The 17,660-nt window shown below is 31.2% G+C and overlaps 1 protein-coding gene across 1 annotated transcript in view; it reads right to left on the reverse strand.

The window, feature by feature from the left end:
* LOC127717957 (uncharacterized) overlaps nt 1–5,113 on the reverse strand; it is a 79,162-nt gene extending 74,049 nt beyond the window's left edge. The window contains exon 1 of the mRNA XM_052223838.1: nt 4,986–5,113. Coding sequence (XP_052079798.1) covers nt 4,986–5,076 — 91 coding nt within the window. The 5' untranslated portion in view covers nt 5,077–5,113. The remainder of the gene's footprint in view (nt 1–4,985) is intronic.
* Nucleotides 5,114–17,660: the final 12,547 nt, after the last annotated feature.

Below are 17,660 nucleotides of genomic sequence, written 5' to 3' on the forward strand. Positions count from 1 at the left end.
GTTCAAAGCAAACTCGAGTTACTGTACGATTTCTATAGCAAAGAGGGAAAACCAGTCGTAGTAATACATGTAACTATAAGTCACTGCCATTCATTTAAGTGCATATGAATACTAAATAAAGTTTTCTATTATTTTATAATTTACGAAAACATATGGTAAACAATTCAACAACTTAAATAGAAAATTGAAAACAGGAAAATGTTTTATTTGAGAGACATCTCTCTAAACAAAGAAACCACGCCCCAACGGTCATTTAAAGAGAAACCACGCCCTACAGGTAATTAACAGAAAAACCACGCCCCACCAGTCATTAACATGTAAAAGTTCGTTAACGACCGATTTTCTGCTCCGTTTTGTTCTGTTAAAGACCGATGGAATGTATTACTAAAGAATAAAGAATGTCTTGTGGCCTCTTTTCATCCAATGAGAGAAGCTTATTCTTAACCGATATGAAATAATATCGTTTATTTTCTAAATAATAAGCATTCTTCTAGTTTAAATACCTTTTAAAGAGCATACCCGGAGATCCTCTGTTGGAATGGTGTACTCTTGTATTAATATACATTTTACCATCACTTTCTCATCGCACATTATTTTCTCTGAAGATTGATGGCTAAAAATTACCTCGTAATAGTTTCCAAAGCTTTTAGATGATGCTATTTTGAAAGAAAAGCTTGAACTCTGAAATATTAGAAATACCACTTTCAAAATATACATAAATTCAATGTTTGTCGTATTAACAAAAATTTTTTTTTTCCGAAACCATATACTGCTTTTGGAAATATGTATGATGATCAAAGCTCCTATTTAAATTCTCGCTAAATGTATTCATAAACTTTATGATATGATTGTAAGGCTTGTGTTTCTGACAGGTTTCATGCGACTGTCATAAAATTGAGTGGTTTTGATAACTATAAAACCAGGTTTTTCCACCATTTTCTACATAAGGAAATGTCTGTTTCTAGTCAGGAAAGTGACAGCTGTTATCCATTCGTTTGGTGTGTTTGAGCTTTAAATGTTGCCGTATGATTACGGACTTTCCGTTTTGAATTTTCTTCGGAGTTCTGTATTTTTATTATTTTACTTTTACTCATATCACCTTGTCTTTATGTATATGCATACCAACAAAATCGTATTTTTTAATTGGTAAGATTTTACATTTTTGTCAAGTGCTAGCTAGAGAAGACCAAAAATAGTAAATACCAAAGACAAAAATGCAAAATAAAAATCAAACTACATTAAAAAGATAGATAACGTCAAACGCCTCGACGGTAGGGAATAATCATGTGAATAAATCAGGTTCTCCTAAATGGTTTCTAACATTGTACAGTAACATGTAAGCAACATATGCATAATTGACTTATCATGCAAAGTCTATGTAACCAAAAGGGCTTTGTACTTGGGCGATGATAATCTAAAAAAATGACTTATTGTTGACTGTGATTTCAATATTTTGTAGAATAATGTTGAATGTTGCTGAATAGAACATGCTAACTACAAAACTGTACAAGTTTAAATAAACCATTAAATGTTAGATAAAAATCAAAATAACAAATAATCCGAACTCCAATAAATTTCAAGAGGGAGAGTTCCATATACTAGCTAATATTATTACAAAATCAAAGCTCAAACACACCGAACAAATGAAAAACAATTTCATATTCCTAACTTAGTACAGGCATTTTCTTTTATAGAAAACGGTGGATTAAACTTGTTTTTATAGCCATAATGTAGATGAAATACATAATTCTATGTCAGCGGCTGAAAAATTGTGTTCCTCATACTAAGTTGTACTCAATTTCATGGGTCAACACAAATAAAGGAAATTCGTTTAACTTCATCTTTAGAAAAAGTGTAAAATCTTCATTTGATTTTCAATTAAACAATTATGTGATTTCTAACAACATATCCATGGTGTGACATTATGCTGACGTAATGTTCAAATCTAATGTCTTGAATGTCTGTTTTCGATATATTTTACATTAAAGACTTTAAATTATTTATAAATGCAAGAAAATGTAAAACGTGCTCTACAATTTGATCAATCCTGCTGTCTTTCAAAATGCCAACATTAACATCGCAGATAAATTCCATATACCAAGTAAAAGAACTGCCACTTAACATGACTTCTGTAATCAATCCAAAACATAAGATCAACAGCTACTTTAAAAAAAAAAATAGAATAAAGTTTGACATCTTTAGACCCCATCTCCAGGTATAAGTCGATAAAATTTCTTTATTTTCACCCTCAAAATCTGCAATATTTCGAATTATTTCAGATATATTCTTAATTATGATAATATTCTAATGGGCAAAAGAAACAGGAGAATACCAATAAAAAGATAAAAATTTGAAACCCATGACGTCCATGATATCAAATGCGCAAACATGTTATTTCAATTTCTTTTAAACAAAACATAGGAAAAACTTATTCGTACAAACAGTCTGGCATGAGAGTAAATTTGCATTGGGTGTTCAATAAGAGATGGGTGAACTTAGATGAGCAATCTTACAAAAACAATTTGGTTGTTGCATCTCTTCAAGGAAGCCTTTTCTATAATTTCACTCAGCAATGCCACAAAGTGGTGAAGGAATATCTCCTGCCACTCACGGAAAACTATCTGCAATGCTTATCGTTGGAGGAAACCCCTTTTTCTTGTTACATATCATGTTATTACTCACATAGAATTCGACAGTTTAAAATAGTTTAACACTTAAAAGTCTGTGAATGGATTTCGTTTCGCTTTGGAGTTCCAATTTCAGGTTGCACATCGCCAATCGAATGTATTTCCGAAATATACGGTAAAAGATATTCCACTTAGTGAATTAAAAATTAAAAAATAAGTCAACCGATTTATCTGAAATATTCATATTTAAATATTAGAAGTGGGGTTCTAAAGGACAAATAACCTATGCATCGAATCTTTTCATCAGTTTACAAAGTTTTCATTATATTTTGTTTATCTGGAAGAAGATACTTTTTAAATATTCGATCGAAAGTAGGCGATCCATATTAATAAACCTATTTTTGTATATTAACTTACCCCAATTAAAGCTGTACATCTCGGCAATGGGAATACTTTCTTAAAGTGCAGATTGACAGTTAAGCGTCTATCGGTTGCGTTTGTATGAACAATAGCTCTAACCTCTCGATCTGGAGGATCTAAAATCATGAGAAAATTAAGTTGTGAGTTTTTGTTTGACCTTTTAAACATTTATTCTTTTAATGTGTCATAGCACTAATTTTCTTTTGACACTGTCATTTGAAAATCATCAATCTTTTATATTTCACCACGTTAAGATATTATCAATTTTTTTTTAATCGAAATTACCTGCAAGTCATTTCTAAAATACATGTAAGAAAGATATAAAGTTACCTGTCCTATAATAAACTATTACAAATATAAAATTCTGCTTATGTTGATAAGCTATTTTGTCTTTTGATTTTCACTGCATCCCGAAAACTGGTTTAAATTAAGGGATTATAAGATTGTCTTTCATGAACAACTTCATTGAAAAGTGATATGTTTGCATTCATTGACTGATTTTGATATAAAATTGGCATATGATTATTAAAGCTAGAACCAGTTAAGATGATATTAGAATCAACCGATTACTTCTAAATGCCTATTTTGGTTGTTTTGATATATTTTTTTGCACTCTTATAGATGTTCAACCAAGACCATTCTTTATACATACATGTATATGTATATACCCATACCGATTTCAATATGATCTACGATAAAATATACAATTATGTCTGTATACTTACACTCGAAGTCATCCTTCGACGATTTTATGCTCTTTGCATGTGATTCGAACCCGTATCGGCATTGGTACTTGCAGTTTACATCCGACTCGGTTACATTACTAATATGCAGGATGAATTGGTTCCCAGATTGTAATGTTTCTGTGTACTTAGAAGAATCAGTAGGATGACCATTATAACAGATTAGATCTGGTCCTTTAGACCACTGTCTCGTCAATTTATCATTAATAGTGTCTATGCCATAAACTGTACATGTAATGTTTATATTTTGATTAATGCGCACTATTTCGGGTTGGAAATTTAGTGTTACTAAAAATAAATAAAAATTAAGACTAAATAACGGGCTAAATGCATGTTGATATCCCATTTTACAGTTGGTTTTTTTTTTTTGTTTAAACGGAATCTTTTTTTTTTGGCATATTTGGCTATTGTCGTTCCTATAAGTTTGATTTCGACAATTTAAGAATCTAATACATGATCCTTAAGAATGATTGACACAGTAATATGATTTCGCCAATGAAATTTATTTTTCAATTCAACCTTTTTGTTCATTTTCACCAGGTTGGCTCAAACTGTACTTAGAGGAGAAAGCAATCTTAAATATTTTTCTAGATTATATCATATCTATGTTATGCAATCAGCGTGAAATCGACAGGTATACAACACAGGTATACAACAGTTAAGTGCAGTTATGTTGATCAAATACAGCCAAGGTTATATACTTAACTGGTCCTATTGCATGCGTAACACAAACTGACACTTTTTTGCAAAATAACAGATGTTTTTATATTGTTAAAGAAATGCATAACTGCATAGTTATTATTAAAATGACATTTAAAATACATGCAGACACTACAGAGTCTAGATAGTTAATGTATTTTCATATATCAATTTGATCGTTTTTTCATGTTCAGACTTAAGTAGTTTACCTCAAATACGGTATTCGTACAGTGTTTGAAAATAGATTATTATTTGAAGACCTTTAATAACAGGGAGAACTTTTCTCCTGGATGGTAGCGATGTTGTTTTTTTCTTCTTCATTTTTATACTTTTTTTCTTTTTGCTTCGGTAAATAAATTTATAATCATTTGTAATTACTTTTATTGAGTTAATAAAGAAGCTTTTTTCTCAATTGCAATTGTGCTATTATATGAATAATTAAACTAATTATCATTGTAATTTGATTATGAATGTTAGCTTGCAGTAAATAACATACCATATGTATGTACTGTAGAAATCTCAAAATTCAATAATGCAAACACTGCGAAGAAGCAATTTTTATATTCAGGAAGTAGAATGACATCCATTTTGCACAATTTCTACAAACATAAATACAACTATAAAATTTAATTGTTTAAATCCACGTATAGACACAGATAAGATTTCAAACGTGATTTTTATATATTTAGTTACATGTTATTTATTGAGAGTTGTCACAGGTCTATTGTTTTTTAGGTCACCACTGAATACATAAAATAGATAAGAATACCCGTAATATAATTTATTGATGTTTTCGACAAGGTAGACCAAACTTTCAGATCGCTCCTAGATTAATTGAAGGGGTTCGTGTTATTCTTGCATTAGTTTTATATTTTTCATTGTCTGTGTTTTGGAATCGATAACAACTGTCATATTCCTGACTTGGTACATGCATTTTCCTCTGTAGAAAACGGTGGATTAAACCTTGTTTTAAAGCCAACTAAACCTCTCACGTGTATGACAGTTGCATCTAATTCCATTATATTGACAACGTTGTGTCAAACAGACATAATAGGTTAAAAATGACAAAAAAAGAGGTACAGGTGTCAACATTATGTTATAATCTTAATTACTATAAAAACAAACAAATATATATGTAACAAATAAACTATCGGGTATCTATCTGCGGTTTATATAAATATTTTTAAAAAGAAAGCTAGACAAAATCTGTAATCAATATAAATTATCAAGATTGGGTATAAAAACAATTCACACGACCAAAAACTATGCGTTGGTCATTAATTGGTGTTGCAATGTTTTGCCTTGATTTGATTTTTTTATCCATTACATTGCATTTTTTTTCAGGGATCAGTGAACTCGGTGTGCACAATGTTTTTACACAGCTGTTAAAATAAAGTGGAAACAAGAGGCTCTGTCTCTAATTAGCCTGCATCGCTCACCTAAAATCACCTCTAAAAAACACACGAATTAGCAAAATGCAACAAAATTATGTGTCTTGACTGAAAAACAAATTTCTCTAATTTTTATGCTTTTTTAACATTTACTGAGCGGTGTGAGAATAATAAACTAGTACACATTTTTGTTTAGGGGTCATCTGAAGCACGACTCCGGGTGTGGGATATTCTCGCTGTATTAAAGACCAATTGGTGGCCTTCGGCTGTTTTCTACTCTTTGGTTGGGTTGTTGTCTCTTTGACATATTGCCCATTTCCTTTCTCAATTTTAGTCATCACTATAGTGGAAAATCTTTTCTCAGAAAATGACTGTTCGAAATTTAATTATGACGTTAGATTTTCTTGATTTGTTCTGAATTTACTGTAAGGACGTCCTGTAAAAAAAGGCAAATATTGGAAAAGGAAGGATATAAAGCATTAGGGAAATAGATTCCATCACTCTCAACAGTCAAATTTTAATTATTGTAAAAGCTCGGCAGGTCTCGCGCTTTAAATATTGAAATTTTACTATCTTGAGTGGAGAAATATTGTTCAACACTTGTTGCAGTGATAGAATCTATATGGATCAAAGCATTGTATTAATATTAAATTTTTCAATAACAGTCTAAATTTTAAAAGTTAGATATGCTAATTTTATATCATATATATGATAAATATCTACTAGATCATACTCATCATTTATCACTCTGGGTTAGAGTACATGAATATGTTGATAAGGTTAATGATGGCATCAGCCTTCTCCTCTAGCCACATGCATCACTGTCAATACTATTATGTTGAACGTGAGAGGAACCAGGAGAGGCCACCAGAGATCATTAACAGATAAGGGTCAGACACGACATGTTGGACAGAATCAGAAAATAAATAGCAACAGTAAATGACAACCTAAGTCAAGGGGAGATAATTCAAATACAATTAAGGAAAAAACAAGAATATCAATATATATATATAATATGACATTATCAATAAACATCATAGATAGCAATTCTAAGATGCACACAAATCACTATCCAGTTGTGATGTGCATCAACATATTATTAATTCTACATGAATTATTGTCAAGCCTTAAGTGAGTACAAAAAAGAAAGATCTCTCGTTTTGAGTTCTTGTTGGTAATTCAGAATACTTATATACTTAACCATTTAAAGAAGGATAACTCTAACGAACATTATACAACATGTACTGTAACAGATGTATGCCAGTGGTCTCGTGCAAGCGTGCTATCTACAAGTGCAGGATTTCAACGTTTCGATCCCTGAGCTGGTAAAATATTTTCCGCTATCCACGAAAGGTGACATGTGTAATTGCTGGCGTTACCTTTTCTGAATATGGCGTTAAACATACAACAATCAAACAAATATTCCTTGTTACAGGGTGCAAAATCTAGACTGATTGTTTTTATTTAGATTTCAAAACCGTGTACGTTTTACTTAACTACATGTAGCTTTTAGTTACATGTAGTTCACTTATTTTAAGCATTTGTTTTTGTGTTCGCGTACATTAAAAAAATATTTTTGGATTTTATAAATTAAGATCCTTTTAAAAAGTACGCATTAAAATGTTATTGTCGTTTCTTCAATATCGCGTTCTTCAGGCAATTATATACACATGTGGCATTTTGACTGATAAACATATATATTGTTACAAACATTTAAGTTTAGTTCAGTTTAAAATAATTGGGTAACTTTTAAAATATTAGACTGTTATTAACTTCAGTAGTATACGTCTTAGGGACATTTTTCAATTATAATAATTCAATTTGTTTTTCGTTTTCACTGTATGTTTTAATCTTTAATTAATAACACTGGTTTCAAGTGGTGTGTTTACTAGCAACGCGCAGTATACTATCGAAGACCGTATACTTAAAAAAAACTGTTCTCAGTAACTACTTGCGAAACTTAAAAGTAGTGTAAAATAAAATTGCCCCCCCCCCCCCCCAAAAAAAAAGAGACAAATGGTTTCTTTAAAAAAAAATCCGGCTAACCAAGTCCCTGTGATGTGAGTATCAGATATGACCGGAAACAATGTCAGTATTTTTACAATATTTTCTGACCTCAAACATTTAATTTTATTAAAAACTTCCAGTGTTAAAAGTCTTTGTCAGTAGTCGAATCTATTCGACTATGTCAAGTCTAGAATAAATGTGTATACTGAACAATATAAGACACGAAAGCTGCTACATACAAACCTAACGGAACACAGACAAATCTGGCTAAATCAGATTAGGATTTTAACAATATCAGCTTCTATATAGAAGTGTTGAGGAATGAAAATCATGCATTTAATGTCTCTAATTTTTGTCAGTCGATTATAAGTTAACTGTAAAAGGCAATATGCATTTTAAATCACATTTGGCAACGTATTAAAAAATGTTAATTTGAGTGTAGTATCTACCTTGAAAATCTGTACATATCATATACCCTTGATTTCTTTTGATGCAGATCTTCAAGTGTTATTTTTACTGAAGTATAAAATATGCTTGTATAATAATGAATTGTAGATTTTGAACGAGGTTTCATAACAACAGTTTTATATGAAACGTTCACCCTATTATAATTCACACATCATGCACATTGCCACAAGAAAATTTCCTGCGCACAAATTATTGAAATTTTCTGAAAATTTTTTTTTTTTATAAAACAAATAATATGTTGCAACTAAGAAAAACATATGGATTCCAATAACGCTTTGAAAATTTAAAAACAATGACATAGGAATATTGAAAGTCACTTATTTCCGTTACATTATACCTGGTAATTGGCAGAAAAAGTATTAATTTATGGCACAAATGAATTATTCATAGTCGGATCCAAGGGACAGTGGCCAAGGCCTCCCTTTTGTGGGAAAAAATGGTTGATTATATATTCGGACATGTTAAGCCTACGAAAAATTCAAGTGTTTAGAAGTCAAAGTCATAATAAAGATCGATACCAAAGCAAATACATAAGTATGCTTATATATGCAAGCATGTCTGAGTGTCATGTTTAACATTACAATTACATAAAACAATCATGCATGTGTACTTAAGTAAGAATTATTAATAAATTTACCTCACTCATATATATCTGCAATCAACAATTCAAATTTAAACATATCATGACCTAGTGCGATTGAGTTTTTGATAGGTTGTTTTATTTTAAAATATTTTTTTTAAATTTACCTGTGAGCAAACAAGTTTAAAATAGATTTAAAAAAAACCTACAGCTATTTATTGTACTTCCCGTTTGGTTCGTCCTCAAAAAGAGTCAAGATCTCTGTATCAGGATACAGTAGTCTTGCGAACTGTTTTAGTAGGGTTTTTTTCTGTTGGGACGTAAAACAATAAGCTCAACATATATCATGCAATTAAGGTAGGTCTCTCTTTTAATCGAACCATTAATTTTTTCCACATTTTCATTCAAACGTTAACATGATTAAAACCAGGGTTTTATGTGGGATGTGTTCTATGTGTATTTGAAATTTCATCTGCGAAATTCTTCGTCCATTTGACTTTCATTTCGGAAATGGTAGTCAAATGATAATTTTGACACCGGATTTCGATTCGAAATAGCGTATATAATCTATATTTCAAATACGTTATATATAATTCGAAATCCTTGCACGAAAAGATAATTCTCAAACTTTTTTTAGATATTTTTTATACATCAGCTCCGGCAAATATCATATTATACCTAAATATAATAAACAAAATGTGTTTAACGTAACTTTTCTTTTTAAACTCCACAGCAAAAACTTTCTTATTTTCGACATTTACATGGTTCTTAGATTAGTTTTAGATAGTTTTAATTTTAGAATCAAGACCTCATCTATTTTGTTGAATAATATAAAATTTAGAATGCATAACATATTAAATTCATATATAATATATAATTATACAATGTGTATTCTTATAGAGGTTATTTTTATTCGTTTTGATGCATTGTTGAAACATGACATATTAAATTCATATTATATTATACAATGTGTATTCTTATAGAAATTATTTTATTCGTTTTGATGCATTGTTGAAACATAAGAGGCAAATCACAGAAACCTATTTGAATTCAATTGGTGCAGGAAGTTTGTATTGCCACTGAAAAACTAGAGTATGTTGGATACGGGCAACTTACGGATCGTTGGAGAGTTGTCTTAATGATTATTTAGCGTGTAAAGAGCCTGGCCTTCTCCCTTCTCCAGCCATCGGAATTAACGTCCACATTCTGCTCGGACGTGGCTGCAAAATACATATCGCACATTCAAACGGGTGCCCAGCGTTAGCAAAGATTTTAAAGCCTGCATGAAGTTAGACGACCATTGTTCTTAAACATATTTCTTAACTCCAGTCTATCCTTCGGGTTTTGAAAATAGTTAGATCTACATGTGTGCATAAATTTACAGCAGAACAAATCATGGAGATTCATGTTACAAATCGTGTAATATTACTGGTATACAACTGCATGTACACTTGTTTTTTAAATTGAAATACATACGATCTTCCGATATACTATTCAAGTAGGCATGTCAAATATATTCGTGTGGTATCATATCCGTAGAATTAATATTATTCAATACATGTTGATTTTATGTTCTTTCCATCTACCTACGTCTGCACGAGCAACACACAATTCGATATTCCCTTCTTCTCTTAGATGACAACGTATTGTTTGTTTTTTTACTTTGGCAAGGTTAGTATATTGTCCGGCTAGGATCGTGGTTTTTCGAGTGAACCGGTTCACTTTTTCGAGTGTAGATCGGTTTTTTTCGAGTGATAAAACATGCGATAAGGTCAATTAACTGCTATTTCGTAACTATAATAGTTGTTTACATGACTACCCATCTTATTTTGAATACTATACATGTTTTGAGCAACAAGAAAGCACAACTTCATTGTATTTAGCCCAAAATTCAATGATTATAGATATTAGAAGATGTGGTCTGAGTGCCAATGAGACAACTCTCCATCCAAATCACAATTTGTAAAAGTAATCCATTATAGGTCAAAGTATGGTCTTCAACACGGAGCCTTGGCTCACACTGAACAGCATGCTATAAAGGGCCCAAAAATGACTAGTGTAAAACCATTCAAACGGGAGAACCAACGATCTAATCTATATAAAAAACGAGAAACGAGAAACACTTATGAACCACATCAACAAACGACAACTACTGAACATCAGAACACCAAATAAATCACCAAAATATATTACTACGTCTAACAAAATTACCCTCTTTCAGTTCAATGCAAATTTTCTTTTTGAAAAACATTCCATTCTCAATTTTACCACAATGTCCAGTGTTAAATTAGAAATCATTGGATCTTTTATAAACGGTCTTTAGAACATAGTGCAGGGGACTCATAATCTTTTCAACTTCATTTCATGCTACTTTTTGATTTTACAGTTAAAATTATTGTTTTATGGTAAACCCCGAGTTTTTAAAACAAGGAGAAGAAACCTACTGAACAGCAGTGACGAATCTGAAAAAATGCTATGTAATAAAAAATACCGCCCCCACAAAAAAGAAACCATTAATAAAAAAAAAAACACACACGCACTTAATCAGCCCCTTTTCTATTCCAATATTTTTTTTTTTTTTTTTTTTTCATTTGCGCCGATTTTTTTACAGGTAAATTACAGGTGAAAGTTATTTTTCATTTATCATCATAGACATCTTCCGTTAGCCAGTTGTACAAATGTTATGAATTGTCAATAAATTGGGATAGCCATTTACCAATGTCACTTAATTTTTCTTTATACTCTGTGCTCAGCCCATGAAAACGACAACAATCTATTCTACATTGTGCTTGTTCAAAGTCAATATGCATAACCTCGGCCTCAAAGGAAAGTTGTTTTTGACGGCAGAGATCGCAAATTATTTTCCGCATCACTTCATAACACTGTTCATCTTTCGCTGGTAAGAGGGCGTAAATTAGAGATACTTAGTTTCCATTTTTACATCCGTGTAAAGTATATAACTGATAAAAGTATTTCGGACAGCACTTAAAAGTTCCATCTATAAATATTGCAGACATATCATTGCAAAGACATTTAAGATTGAGGTGTGTAGAAAAAATAAGTATACCTTTCTCGCGATCATTTGTACTGACCTTCCGATATGTATGGCCAGTATTTACTCACCTATGTTACACTGTAAATGCAATTAGGAGCAAATATAAAATCGGCGCAAATGAAAAAATAAAATCGGCGCAAATGAAAGAATGAAAATTTAAAAAAGGCCCAATTGACAATACGATTTGAGTTAAATTTCATGAATAATTAACAATGAAATGAATAGTTCATCAGCTTAACCAATATTTATGTGTTCGTTTCAATACAAAATGTCTATGCTTACATTAGATTGTTGACATAACGAATATATACCGAAAAATGTAATTTATAAGATGTGACAAACAACAATATTGTATACTAAGTCTTATTGACTAGGTATGAGTGAAATAGTAAGTTTATTGTCCCCGAGGTACAACGATTGCTCTGATGCGTAGCCGAGGGCAATAGTTGTATCCGAGGGGACATTAAATTTACTATTTCACGAATATCCAGTCAGTAAGTGTTTTATTGTATCGAAAAAGACAACAGATAATAAATGGCGGGGATAAATCAACTATCGTAATATAAGAAGCAGAAACCCAACCATACTTTTCAATGTTTACTGTCCAGCATTAGTATTCTGAAATGCTAAGGCTACGTCCTGCACTGAGGTCAACCCTTGATACAATAGGTAAAACGCGACGTCGTAACTCCCGCGGTGTTTTTCAAAATCATCCAATCCCGTAGCTGCCTTTGAAATTCCGCGATATATAAAGACGCTTGCGGTCAAATAGTTTCAGCGAGGTCCAATAGTTCAACGCTTGCAATTTGAAAAATAGTCAAAATATTGTATACTTGTTCCATATAGAAAATGACAACTGGGGTATAATAAATATAAATTATCAAACTGATAAATGCATTGGCTTCATGCCTTAAAAAGTACTTAATTTGAACCTTTTTTTTCAATGTTTTAAAACGTAAATACACTGACACATAACATTTTAAGCTATAGGAAATTTGTATTATCAGTCGATAAACCCGGATAGCTCTCGAAAAAAACCGGACGTATAGAAATGCATTTAATCTCAAAATATCGTTTTCAATGCAATAACAAGAATATTTGTGTGGTATCTAAGGATATAAAGATTCCATGTATGAATTTCCTTCGATATTTGCATTGATATGTGTATAAAAAAGGCTTTATTCTGTATTTTTGAATAAAAGCATTGTAAGGCTAAATCTAACCTTTTCTTAACGAAACATAATGTCGGATTGATATTTTCTTTTTAATATCTCAAATACTAACATACCTTTATAATCTTGTATATTAAACTCAAGCTTCTATATCACGTCTTGTCAGAAAGGAAGTCTGTTTGTTTACTTTTTTCATCATATTCACTCGAAAAAAAAAGTAGTCATACTCGAAAAAAAAACGATTAAATCACTCGGGAAAACCCCGATCCTAGCCGGACACTATACCTACCGTGTTTGTGGTCTTTTTTTTAATTGTTAAAGGTATTTCTAAAGAGATGCATGTTTTAATGCAAAACTGTAACGTTATGCATTTGTGAAAAATTTCATTAAAGAAATACGTCAGCATTTGTGCAAAACAAATGCATAATGTACTCATTGACTACACGCATGCTACCCTGATTTCATCGATATTTGAAACTTTGTAAACGGACATTATTATAAGAAAAAAAATATGTGTAATGGAAAATGAAATTGAAAATATGCATACACGTTTCTCTTCGTGATGTTTGTCATACCCTTTTACACCCAAAGCTTCAGATTTTGACTTTTTGGGGTAATTTTTTAGATCGTCCTCGTGATCCTCCTACACAATTGTGTTTATATATGAATAAAAAAACATACAAACATAGGTCTTAAAACCAGGCCTATTGTTGAATTACTGTCGGATTGATGTTTGCACTTCATATACTTTTATATGTAATACATAAAGCCCTCCAAATAACATCAGTCGTAATATTGTGCTTACCTCAAAACGATGACGAATACAAAATTGTCCATGAAATACATTTTATTTTTATGTTTCTCTTATAAGAAGTTTAAGTTTCCGTTATGTTTTCAAATTCCCACTCATTTCCTTCCTACAATTGTATGACAAATGAAAACAAAGTGGGAAATACCAAAATACTATAATAAATACAATAGAGACACATTTGTTTCTTTATTTGGTTTCTCCTCTTAAACGACAAACCTCATGTTTACAATACGCATGGCACAATGGAAAATGGTGTTTTTTGGGGTTTTTTTTTTTATATATCCTGTATATGTAAACTTCACTTACGCTTGCGTGTGCTTCAGTACCTCTTAGCTCTGTTTGAAATTATTAAGAAAATGACGCATTGGCGGCCCTATTCCGTACTATTAACGAAACTGTTATGGCCTATGAGAGACAGGTTGCATGAAATTGTTCGCACTACAAAGAGCACCCCACCCCCACCCCTCATCCCCTCTATAATGACACACCACACAAAAAATATTTAATATATGAAATACCGGTATTAAAGCCTTTGTCATCATCTTCCAGAACAAGAAATTAACTCCTGATGAAGTCCAAAATCGAGTTCCGTATACAATGTATATACATAATTATGTATCACTATTTTTATCACAAAATCCTATATAATATATCCAGTTAAATGATAAAATTGTATGTACGAATTAACGTCAAACGCTATATTGATATAATGTCAAAAAAATGTCATTTTCGTTAACAAATTAAAAGATCCATCTTCCCTCTTCATTACACATTAATCCAATAATCTCTATCATTGTGATAAATTGTAAGAACGCCGTGGTTTCCGAAAATCTCCTCAAATATGGTCATAAGATAAATCTTATGACAAAGTTTTTAAAAGACCTTCTTATGACTATCATATGATTTGTTATAAAATGTAAATCGAGGCTGTCCTAAGATAGTCATACCTATCAAGCTATTATGACCATATTTACACTTTATGTAAGAATCCTGGGTCATGATTGGTTGATAGCCAGTGTATTTTTCACCAATTTACTGTTATCAAATGAATATCGTTCATTTTTTAACGCCGCCGGGGTATATGCAAAAAGGATATGCCTTTTTTACCCTCTCTGCCATGGTATTTGCCAAAAATACTCTATCCGACTGGACGCTTGTAACGTCACGATCATCAATGCGTTTTTGAACATTAACATTCGGTGTAATTAAACAGATATAGCATGTTCTTGAGGGGTATTTGCGAAAAATACCAGTCTTGAGAATGAATTTCCCTCGCCTTACGGCTCGCGAAATTTAACATTCTCTCGACTGGTATTTTTCGCAAATACCCTTCCTTAACATGATATATCTGTTCATGATGACAAAAGTGAAACTTCATTTTTTTTAATAATTATTAACAATAATAAAGTAACCATTATCTTTTTTTTCCATTTAAATGAAAAGGAGATTATATATAAAAAGGAAAAAATCTAGGTTGATAATTTGTTTAGTAGGGCCAATAAGACCCTTATTTGTCGTAAATGTTAGTGCAAATTGAAAAGTAACCATACATATTACACTAAGATACACTGTGTTCCGTAAATAAAAACAAATGTTACATTCAACGAGTTGCAATGGCAACAAACTATGTGTATATTTTGTAAAATTTCTTGTTTTCCTTGTTTTACATCAATTTCTTAGTATCTATATTAGACGGTCTCTAAAAACACCGCAAAGAGATTAATGTAGAACAAAGAAACACAACAAATACATGTATTTAAGATATGAAATACCGGTACTAACTAAGCCTTTGCCATCATCTTCCAGAGCAAAAAATTCACTCCTGATGAAGTCCAAAATCGAGTTCCGTATTTTGTATTAAAATAGTGCATATTGTGACGTAATTGTGAAGTCAAAACTTGTAACATCTTCTGTAACTCATTCATATCTCTTGATTTTTTGCAATTCCAAACATTAATAGTTCTAAAAAAAAATCATTTTCTTGGACCAAAACCGGGCCTTGATGCTACTTCGTTAGTTTGTATAGATACATGTATAATAGAATTCTATATTATTATACATGAAGTGTTATTTTTTGTGAATACTTTTAAGATTTAGTACATAGAGTGCTCGCTTAACCAATTACTGTGTAAATACGTAAATAAACTATTTAATAAGAAAAGAAATAATATATGTATTTATTAAATATAATCATGAGAAGGAAAAGGAGTCATAAATTTTAGTCGCTGGAGATTTAGATTCTAATTGCCGAAGTGGAGAAGAATATTTATATATTATTTTAATAGCAGACTGCGGTAAATATCACTGATCACATCAGAACAGTGGAAGAGTTTTTTTTAAGTGAACTTGCTGCGTAAACAGTTCTAAGAAGCTTGTAGAAAATAAAAGAGAACTCCCGATGTCGTAACTTTTATGATAATAATGAAACCATCATAGTTCATGTCGCGATGGCTCTTAAGTTTAAAATAAAAGACATATCGTAACTTGTGACACTATTGAAAACAAATATAACGACTATGACAGTTCATAAGACCATCGTAAGACATGATGCCTTAGTCATAAGATACTTTCGAAAATCAGGCCCCTGGTGATTAATAAGAGTAGTTTCATTCATAACAGAGGTAACAACCCCCCTTTTCTCATACAAGTACAGTTTAGAAATATCTCTCTCTCTCTCTCTCTCTCTCTCTCTCTCTCTCTCTCTCTCTCTCTCTCTCTCTCATTTGAACGCGTTTTTTATATTTGAAATATACAAAACTTAATGCTTATCCGCTAAGTCTGCAAGGAAACGGCAGAAATTTACCATACACTAAGAAAAATAGTATCCACTGCGGTTCGTACTTGTGTCAGCCCATACATTCGAACCATAATTGGTGTTCTCTGTACTCCTGCAATGAGTTTGGGTCTAATTTCTTGTAATTCGTCGATTTCAATAGCGGAGTTAAAATCCGTTTCAATCTTGTATTGGGTAAATGTATGTAATTTTAAAAGAAAGTCAAGAGAATTAATCAAACCTAATAAGAACATACGAACAAAATCAAACACGAAACTAAACACAGCTAAGTTTAACAAGTTAAAGAGGTTATAGACATGATCATGATATAGGAGAAAATGAGAGCACATCTTCATAACAAAATAAAAAATATGAATAGAACTCTTAGGAAAGGGTAGTCTGAATACGTAGCTGCTCTAACAGTGTGAGTATATTCTACGACGCCTTTAATAAAACAGTGTACGATTCCAAATGTTCAATTTAAAAAATGATTAAGGTAAAATGTTATAATAGAAACTAATTTATAGAACATTTAGTATTTAGAGTAAATTACACTGAAAGTTCCAAAATACTGAAAGTTTATATTAAAGGAAAATGAAGTATAATAGATTTTGATAACAATGAATATTACTCACTTATAAAATGTAGCTCTGGCAGAAATCTAAATACGCATTGAATGATATTATCCAGTTATCAATTATAGAAAACAAATACACGTTCTTCTATTTAAACAAAAGAAATAATGACTTCTTTGTCTTTCGAAATTTTCTAAATTCACATAATGATGTACTTCCCCGTTGGTTAGTACTTTGTTATTACATTCCTTAAATTTCATAGATAGCTGTAAAAATCGAGGCTTTTTGAAAACGCCTTTATTATATTTACTTTCACTTTTATCGCTAGACTAATTACTT

This window comes from Mytilus californianus, unplaced genomic scaffold (assembly GCF_021869535.1).
Source record: "Mytilus californianus isolate M0D057914Y unplaced genomic scaffold, xbMytCali1.0.p SCAF_10, whole genome shotgun sequence".
Lineage (NCBI taxonomy): Eukaryota > Metazoa > Mollusca > Bivalvia > Mytilida > Mytilidae > Mytilus > Mytilus californianus.